The sequence below is a fragment of the Ictalurus punctatus genome, chromosome 11, assembly GCF_001660625.3.
Source record: "Ictalurus punctatus breed USDA103 chromosome 11, Coco_2.0, whole genome shotgun sequence".
Classification (NCBI taxonomy): domain Eukaryota; kingdom Metazoa; phylum Chordata; class Actinopteri; order Siluriformes; family Ictaluridae; genus Ictalurus; species Ictalurus punctatus.
This window is the reverse complement of record NC_030426.2, coordinates 19416298-19426460: the sequence shown is the minus strand read 5'-3', so window position 1 is coordinate 19426460 and position 10163 is coordinate 19416298. Positions and strand designations below refer to the sequence as shown.

Genomic DNA, 10163 nt, shown 5'->3' with positions numbered 1-10163 from the left:
CTACGACTGTTGGGCCCTTGAGCAAGGCCCTTAAGCCTCAACAAACAATGTCAAGCTACCACTGTTGGGCCCTTAGGCAAGGCCCTTAACTATAAATGAGATAAACCTAAGTTGCTCTATATAAGGGCATCTGCCAAATGCCGTAAATGTGAATATCTAGCACAGGGATGTCCAATCCTGCTCCTGGAGGGCCACTGTCCTGCACAGTTTAGCTCCTAACCCCAATTCAATCTGAAAAGGCTAATCAAGGTCTTGCTAGGCATACTAGAAACTTCCAGGCAGGTGTGGAGACAAGTTGAAGCTAAACTCTGCAGAACAGCGGCCCTCCGGGACCAAGTGTGGACACCTCTGGTCTAGCAGATACCATTAAGCACCAAAAAGGAGAAAGCATTAACATTTGGTAATGTGGTTTGTAATGGTACTTCTAGTGGAAACCATTAGAATTTTACTGATGGTTTCTATTTTTTGTGTGTGTTTTTTTCTCAACATGGATTCGCATCTGGTGTTTCCATCCACCGTTTTTTCTTTAACATCCTAAAATACACGGATGGAAACATAGCAAGTGTAGCCTCAGCTCCGATCCCAGTAGAATCCACTCCAGACGCAATCCAGCAGGAGCGGCTGATCCGGTGCGGGTTTTCCTGACCGCCGCCGCTGCTCTTCTCTCCTATTGTGATGCTCACGCTCGCGCTTTACGCAGAGTTTACGAAGCGGCTCTCGTTAAAGAGGCTAAACGCGGACTTTTTTGTGTTTGAATCGGGTTTCCGTGATTAAAACTAGTTCCCAAAACTATGTCTTACCGCCTTGTGTTTAGGATATCGGAGTTGGAAAAGTGGAACTACACCGACCGTCGGCGACAAAGTTAAAAGGTAACGAGTGAAGTTTTCCCCCGCGCTCTCTCTCTCTCTCTCTCTCTCTCTCTCTCTCTCGAGCGACCTTCTGCTCACTATTAAACAAACCCCAGCCATCATGGCGAGACGCGCGCGCCTCGGAGCTGTGAGTTCCCCTGCGTTTACCTCCTCCTCGCCCTGGACTAGTCCCTCTCAGCTTTCCCGGAACAACTTGAAGAGTATTAACTGTTGGCTCGTGGTTCTGTCGGGACTCCTGTGTGGAGGACTTTGCGGTGCCGAAAGCGACTTTTCTATCCTGGAGCAAGCGCAAGTGTTGGCGGTGCAGATGAAGCAGCTCTCGGCTCAGGAGCTGGGGGTCTTCACCATGCAGGTGAGCAAACACCAAACACTCTTCTGCTGAGTCTGTGCTCTCTCATGGGGAGTGTGGGAGTGTATTTGTGTGGGATTTTGCTGTGTGTAGTCTCATGTTGTACCTAAAACACATTTTTGGTAAAGTAAAGCTGGATGGATACACTGTAAGTTCTGTGCTTTAATAAGAGTATGCTGATGATATACTTTGAGTGTTGCTTTGAAGGTTTTTTTTGTGTTGTGTTTTTATTATTATTATGTGACTTGCTCCACTTTGTCACATCCTGGAGTTAAATTCAGAGAACGCTTCCTCTTTTGGGGTCTGGTATTTTTGTTTTTCTTGTTATTTTTCATATTATTTGACATCCCTACAAGCATTAGGCACTAAGCACTGTCTTCCAGATGTTTTTAGCTTGAACTGCACCTTAAACATACTAATGGAAACCAAGACTTCTCAATTTGTTTGTTTGTTTGTTTGTTTGTTTGTTTTTGGCAGCCAGGAAGCTAATTAAAGTGTACCTTCAGTTACACAGACCCTCTCACTACTGATTTATTTCTTGAATATTCTTTACATTTGTGCACTAGGGGTGAGTGATTGATAGGATAAAACAAACAAACAAACAAACATATCACGGTTCTTGACGGAGTTTCTGTGAAACACAAGATATCCTGGTTTTATAGGTTTGCTCAAAACATGTCAGAGAAACAGTGGGGTGTCATTTAGAAAAAAATGTTGGGTGATTATATAGAATGGAAAGGGGGAAAAAATAGGCTTTTATATTTAATAAAGCAATTTATTTTAAATATTTTTTTTGTAAAAATTAGCGTGTGTGTGTGTATATATATAATATATAATTTTTTTTAATTAATGAAAAAACATCTTTAACATTGAAAAGAAAAAAAGGCTAATTAAAAGAATTATTTGAAAATTTTACATTGAGATTAAGTACAAAATTCAACCATCAAATATTTAATATTACTTTATATATATATATATATTTATTTATTATTATAGGTTTATATATTATAAATTTGTAATTATTATTATTATTTTTTTTTTAACCCTGAAGAGATCACCATATCTAAGATATCTCATAAAAGCTTATTGTGGATTAACGTCTCATGATATCGAAGTTATATCATATTGCCCTGCCTTACTGTGCAATAATGAATTATTTTTGCCCTTCTATCCCTGAACCTATCATTGACGGAACACATTAGGTCCAACATTCATATTATTCATAATCCTGCTTGTTTTTGTGGTATTGAGGTTAATTCAAGTGACCCCCCAAATAGGTTAATAACTGTAAAAGAACTCTCTGTAATAATTTTGATTTAACGATAGTGGGTTGTGGTTTCCATCACTGTGATGATAGATAGATAAATAAATAAATAAAGAGAGGACCTCTTGGTTAGCCTTCAGGAAGCCTGTTTTGAGAGCGACTGATTTAACTTGCAGGGGGGAAAAAAACCTCTGCGTCGTGCAGAATTGTCTCTTATCCTGATTTCACGGTTTTATAAATTAAAACTAAGCGATAAATGGACAGAGAATACAATGCAGTTCAGCATTTTGTGTCGAGTTATCACAGCGAAACATGCAGTAGTGGAGAAAAAATTCAATAGCCTTCCGCGTGAAGGAATAGTAAAACAACTGATTTGTAGTAGAATGAGCATAGGATAGTGTGTGTGTGTGTGTGTGTGTGTGTGTGTGTGCGCGCACGCATGCAGTGTGGTACAGGCTTTCTTTCTTCCTTTTTTTCCTTAGCTACACTGTTGGAAAAGTACATCAAAAACTATTATTGTTAATATGATTTTTTAAAAAAAGCATACGTGTATTCTGGCTCTTGTTTGAGAAATTGTATACTACTTTCGAAACAAATGGCAGACTTTGTTATGACGGTGTGATGTGATGGTGTTGGAGGAGCGTACACTTCATAGTGAAAGGACAGAGTGGTGGTCTGTGGGGGGCCCGTCCCAAATGGCCTTTCATCTCTGTGAAAAGCTGGAGACCACATCATCGTCCCAGAGGGGCCTGCACCACTCCCATTGCTCCTCCTTTGTCACACTTAGTTGTTAATAATCTCTCTCTTTCTCTCTCGCTGGCTCTCTCTCTCTCTCTCACACACACACACACACACACACCTACAAAAACACACACACCCATGCACATGCTTGTTTGCTCACTCCTTCTTTCTCCTATTAACCTCATAATTGATAACAGCTCAAACAAATGCACGTTTAAAAAATCTTTTTAAAAAAAATCTTCTGGCAGTCTTCTTTTAAACATCTGATCCGAGATGATCGTTGCAGCTGTCGGGGGGGGATGTAACGACAACAAAAAAACAGAAAAATAGCCCCCCCCCAGAAATGCTAATTTCAAACATTTGTGTTACATCGAGCTGTGTATTTAAGTCAGACCAATTCCCATAAGCTTGGACGATCTGCTTCCAGTTTAAATATTTCCCTGCCCATGAAAACAAGTCTTGCAACGTCGCATTGCCAAGCTCCTACACCTGAATGACGGCTCTGGCTTAAAGAGGCTGGAAGTGGTGTTGAAAATTCCCTGCATGTTAACGTAAATGTTGCGTCCAGGCTAATCTGCGATATCGGGTTTTTCGGGGCGAAAAGCTCGAAAGCGTTCTTCTTCGGTAGGCTACACTCAAGTTAAATGTTGTAAATCTGGCCTGATTACAAGCCACATAAATATTTAAGGTTAGAGTAAATAATGTGGTACTTCTGATACAGATCTTAAAATTGCCTCTGATTCATCATTCAAGATTTACTGAAGATCTTTTTTGTAAGCTGACTTTTATGTAACACTCACTTTCACTTAGCAGATTTTTTTTTTTTTTTAAAGGGACCTTTTTTTTGGTGCTGTTTAAACGCAGTACCTGATCTTGAGTTGAAGTAAATTTTCAGCGCAGTGAAACAAAATGTGCTCATGCCCATGTCTGGTTCCTTGGCTCACAGTTCAGGTTTTACTCAGATATCGGTGTTCTTTTTTTTTTTAATGCACAGGTAAGCTTTAGCATTAGCTACGCTTTAGTGTTCTCTCCAGATCCAGCCGTATTGCTCGCCGAGTGTTTAGTGGAGCGGCGGGCTCTGTGTTTCATTTCTGCTCCTTAGACGACGATGTCGTGCCGTTCTGACGCGGACGCTCTTCGTCTTTCGTGCTGCAGCGTAATCCTGTTTACATAGTGTCCGTTTCGCTCCGTAACACACGATTTAGTTGTTTATTAACCCGGTCCATGCAGGACTGCCAAGGAAGAATGAATCATGGGACACTTGTGCGGTTGTGTCTTTCAGGTTTGGAAAAAAAAATATGTATTTACGCAAGAAGACACTCCGAAATGTCTAGCTTGGCTTTATGTCCGTAGTCTTCAGGTGTAGTGGATTTGTCTCATTCACCGGTGGTCCATTAAGACCATCCCTATGCAAATGAACCATCTAGTCAACGGCCACCCATCCATCAACTCCAAGCAGTCTGGGTGGCATGCCTCTTCACATTGTACCAACCCCACAGCCAGTTTAATATCACCCTGGTTCCAGTGGCTGGGTATCTCACACAGCGCTAGTTTCTTTTGAGCATGAGCCATGACGCGAAAGCTTGTTAAGCTTTGATTAAATAGCCGTATAGTATTTGTGCACGGCTTTGCCAGTGTGACCTTCTGAACTGCTTTGTCTTTATTAAAACATGCACCTATCCTCACGGGGGGAAAAGGGAACATTTCAATTTAAGGCTTTGAAATTCATTTACGCTTGCGTTTGATCATATGCAGCGTTTAATGAGTACGGTTTTATATACAGAGAAGGAACATTCTAGTATGGCAGTAGTGCTACACAGTGTTAAAATTCGCGTACTTCTTAAACGAAGGAAAATATTTTTCTTAGGCCAACTAGGATCCACATCATAATTCTCCATCTAAAATTCTTCTTCATACTTTATGCAGGAATCAGTTGTTTCCTTACTTAAGCCGTCAGTTAGGCTGAATATCAAATCGCTTCCTATGTACCGTGTAGTCTCACTAGGGCTGGGCGATATGACAAAAATATCATATCACGATACTTGAGGACGTTTCTACGGTACGCAGTGCGTATCAAGATATATCATTTAGCTACCACAATCTCCGCTAAACAGTAGTAAAATAAGCAAAAAAAAATGTTCAACTGAGTTTGATGATACTTTTCTTTAATGCCTACAAAGGCAAAGAAGATTAAGTTTAAAAAAAACCCCAATCAAATCAACGGCGTCCTTTCAGTACCATTTTATTTGTAATTATTAAAAATGTAAAAAAAAAATATATTTTAAATGCATCACCATACCTACGACATTTCAGAAAAGTGTATCGCGAAATCAATTATCACAATAATAATATTATATTGATATATCGCTCAGCCCTAATTCTCTCTACACAGGGTGTAACATAGTGGCGAAACCCTCATAGTGCTGTATATGCTCAATTTGAGATTCAGCCACAGAAAAAGACTGATTCTTAAAATTCAATTAAACTTTGTCAGTATACCAATACTGAGTGTTGTACAGTATAATGAAACACTATCAGGCTACTTCTCTGCTGCTAGAAAGTACGCGAACAATAGATCCATAGAGAGTGAACGCAAGATACGTGCAATGAACTGGAAGTGTAGGTGAAAGGGACGACGTAGTATTTTAAAGTGCAGACTGTATTTAAGCAATAAATATGAAGGCCTTAAGCCTTTAAGAAGAACTATTGCTAGTGGGGTTGTAAGGTGGTGACAGGAGGCCCACTAAAATTCCAGCAATATATTTAATGTATACAAAATGTAATTAAAGATGGTTTGGGACTCAGTGTTCTTTCAGGGGGCCAGGGATTCCTAGGTACACCTCTGTTGGAAATGAAGTACTTCCATGCCAGGATAGATAAGGTGTTTTGTTTATTATGTACAGGTGCATCTCAGAAACATGTGATTATCGTTGTAAGCTAAAATTTTTTCCGTAATTTAATTCAAAAAGTGTAACTTTCATATAGTCTAGGTTCATTACACGAAAAGTGAGATATTTCAAGTCTTTTTTGTTTTATTGTTGATGTTTACAGCTTACAGCTCATGGAAATCAAAACCCTGTATCTCTAAATATTAGAATAAAGAATTTATAATTCAGAAAAGTCAACCTTCTGAAAAGTATGTTAATTTATGCACTCAGTACTCGGTCTGAGCTTTAATCCGTTTGCATGAATTACCGCATCAATGCGGCGTGGCATGGAGGTAATCCGCCTGTGGCACTGCTGAGGTGTTTGTTATGGAAGCCCTGGTTGCTTTGATAGCGGCCTTCAGCTCGTCTGTATCGTTGGGTCTGGTGTCTCTCATAGATTCTCTCTGGGGTTCAGGTCAGGTGAGTTAGCTGGCCAATCAAGCACAGTAATGCCATGGTCAGCAAACCAGTTACTAGTAGTGTGGGCAGGTGCCAAGTCCTGCTGGAGAAGGAAATCAGCATCAGCAGATGGAAGCATAAAGCGCCCTAAAATCTCCTGGTAGATGCTGCATTGACTCTCGACTTGAGAAAACACAGTGGACCAACATGAGCAGATGACATGGCACCCCAAATCATCACTGACTGTGGAAACTTCACACTGGACTTCAAGCAATTTGGGCCCTGTTTACACTAGTGTGTTTTCGTTTTAAAAGACATAACTGTTGCTATGGTTACACCTGTCGTCTAAACTACTCCGTCGTTTTCGACCCTCGAAAACGGAGACTTTTGGAAATGCCGAAAACCCCGTTTTAGTTTGAAAACTCCAGGCTCGTGTTTCAGTGTAAACAGATCAAAACGAAGACTTTTGAAAACGAAGGCGTGGCTTCACCCACATTCGCTCCCTGATTGGGTCTTCTGGATCACTGTGTATCCTTCTCTGATTCGTCAAGCCCCTACCATACGACCATTGCGCTGCCTTGATCGAATACGAAATAACACGGAGACTGAACCGCAAGCTTTGCTGGCTTTGTTGTCATTCTTAGCAGCCATTGTGCAGTTAAATTCTGTATTTTATAACACTGCAGCTGCCCACATGTGCAAGAGGTGAGCTATGATTAGAGCAATTGGCAACAAATCACATTTCGAGCAGCGTAAGCCCTACATGGACCGCCGGTTTGTTTTGCCTGTAGGTGACTAGCAACCAACTTCCTGTTTACACTTGTATTCGCATGCCCAGTGTGCATGAATGGTCACGTGACACGTGTATTCGTTCGTGTAGTGTGGATGGAGATTGTTTCTGAAACGCAGCGGAAACGCCAGTTTTTAAAAACGAAAACGCACTAGTGTAAACAGGGCCTTGGATTCTGTGCCTCTCCACTCTCCCTCCAGACTCTGGGACCTTGTTTTCCAAATGAAATGCAATATTTACATGATTGTGGTTGTGTGAACTGAACCAGACTGAGAGATTAAAGGCTCAGGAACCCTTTGCAGGTGTTTTGAGTTAATTAGCTGATTAGAGACCTTCTCAGGTCGACATTTCTGTATCATAAAGTCTTTATTCAAATATTTTGAGATACTGGATTTTTGATTTCCAAGCTGTAAGTCATAATCATCGAGATTAAAACAAAAAAGACTTTAAATATTTCATTATGTGTGTAATGAATCTAGTATTTGTGTGTGTGTATATGTATATGTATGTATGTATATATGTATGTATGTATGTATGTATGTACACATATGTGTGTACATATATTAGTGTGTGTGTATATATATATGTATATATATATATATATGTATATATGTATGTATATGTGTGTGTGTGTATATATATATATATATATATATATATATATATATATATATATATATATATATACACACACACGCTATATATAATATATATATATATATATATATAATGTATGTATATATATATATATAATGTATGTATATATATATAATGTATGTATGTGTATATATATATATATATATATATATATATATATATATATATATATATATAATGTATGTATGTATATATATATATATATATATATATATATATATATATATATATATAATGTATGTATATGCATGTATATATATGTATATATATATGAATGACATGATCAAACATCATGTTCATAATGCCCATAAACCCCCCCCCCCCTTTTTTAATAGAATCCCCAATTTTTTTTTCAGAATAGTCATGTACTACAAAAGCCCTAAGAGACCATATAATATTAATATTATTATTATTATTGTTATTAAAAAATCGTCCTTGTTTTCTGGTGATCTCGACATAACAAAAAGCTGTTTTCTTATAACATAATTTTATCAAGAGGAACTCTCGCGCCTTGCGAATGGGACTGGTGTCGCATGCACGTTGCCGTCTTCGCCATCGGCATCATGAATTTAGTCAGTGGTTAGTGATGGACTTTTGTGGACTCCGTATTAAGAGGGAGGTGTTTCCCAGAGAAGAACCTCACAAAAAAGGAGGAAGATAAGCCATGTTGTATTTCACAAGAAAGAAAAAAAATGACAGTGCATTGTTTCTTAGGATTTCCATAATGTATAAAAAATAACACGGGCAACAAAATTCAAATTTTCTGTTTTTATGCATGTTATTGAACAAGACCTTTTGTGCTCAATTATAATTGTGAAAGAAATGAAAATGTTCCAGCCCTTATCACAAACGCCAGTATTATGTTTTAACTCAGATCTGGCCGACCTTTCCGGTTTCTCCTCTCGTTCTGCTGTTGTGCGGTGCAGAAGGACGGTAGTGTCACCCTGAGCCCTGCCCGGTTTGATAAGGATGAGCGAACACTGCGTGGATTGGTCAGACCTGCACCATGTATTGCTTGATTGTCTTGGAGAAAGAGTTTCTCGAGGGTTTTCGATGGTTCTCAGTTTCCTGCACTGGTTCTACACAAGGGGAATCCTCTGTGTTAGGGTTCTGCAGTGTATAGAACATTTAGAGTTGTTTCACAGTAACTGGTCTCATAAACAGAAAACACTTTACTCTAATTAACATGAGCACATGAACTCAATTCTGAAGAGTAAAGTAAGATTTCTTAACTTATTGAATGTTATTAAGTCAAATAAACATTGACTGAATTGTAAAAATCCTCCTGTTAGTCTGACATTCACTCTCCACTAACAAAAGCATTTCTACTTCATCACTGAACATCAAACTGCTAATATATAATATCAACTTTATATATTAACATTAACTGGATATGAAATGTACTACTCTACCAATATATTTTTCTGTGCAATATTGTCAACTCATCTTCATATAAATCTTTCATCAGTGTACTGGCGCTTTAATTCAGCTCGAGCAGCGCGGGAGAAGAATAAATTAGACCCTACGCCGAAACTCCCGCTTCACTGCTGCAGCTTCCGGTGTAAAATTTGATCAGTGCAGGGATTACAAACTGCAGTTTTGTCGTCATTCCACAAAAGAGACATCTTTACACACAGCACGAAATCGATGTGTTTTCCCGCCCTCTTTTAATTGAGAGAATGTAATCAGCCCCGATGTTTTTAAAATATCGGCCGATGGCGTGAAAAATAGCCTTTATCGTCCGATACATCGGTGCATCTCTAATCATAATATATAGGTTTAGTAATTGTGGTCTATATTTCCCAGAAATACATTAGTCGCATTAAAAAGGTATATCTTTTTTTTTTTTATTCAAAAAAGTAAATAAGATTTTAACACTGAAAGAAGTACATACTTTTAACATGAAATCTGATCCCTCAGGTTAGTTTGTAATTATTTTAAAAAGCATAAATTATATAAGTTATGACTATAACTGTTGCGGTCGCAAAATCCTGGAGGGGCTGGTTTATTTATTTATTTATTTATTTATTTATTTATTTCCTCCTCAATCACACACTGTGCTACAGATCCGCTATGTAGGGATTTGTTCCAAAGTGTTGTAATACACTTTAAAGTGTAAGTTCTGGAGGGCCCACTACTACGAAGTGAGCGCAACCTGTTTAGTGAA

General features: G+C 38.6%; 1 protein-coding gene across 1 annotated transcript in view; it reads left to right on the top strand.

The window, feature by feature from the left end:
* The first annotated feature begins 659 nt into the window (after positions 1 to 659).
* The window catches only part of cachd1 (cache domain containing 1), a 97988-nt gene continuing 88484 nt past the window's right edge, over positions 660 to 10163 (top strand). The window contains exon 1 of the mRNA XM_017480066.3: positions 660 to 1221. Within this exon, the coding sequence (XP_017335555.1) occupies positions 970 to 1221 (252 nt within the window). The 5' untranslated portion in view covers positions 660 to 969. The remainder of the gene's footprint in view (positions 1222 to 10163) is intronic.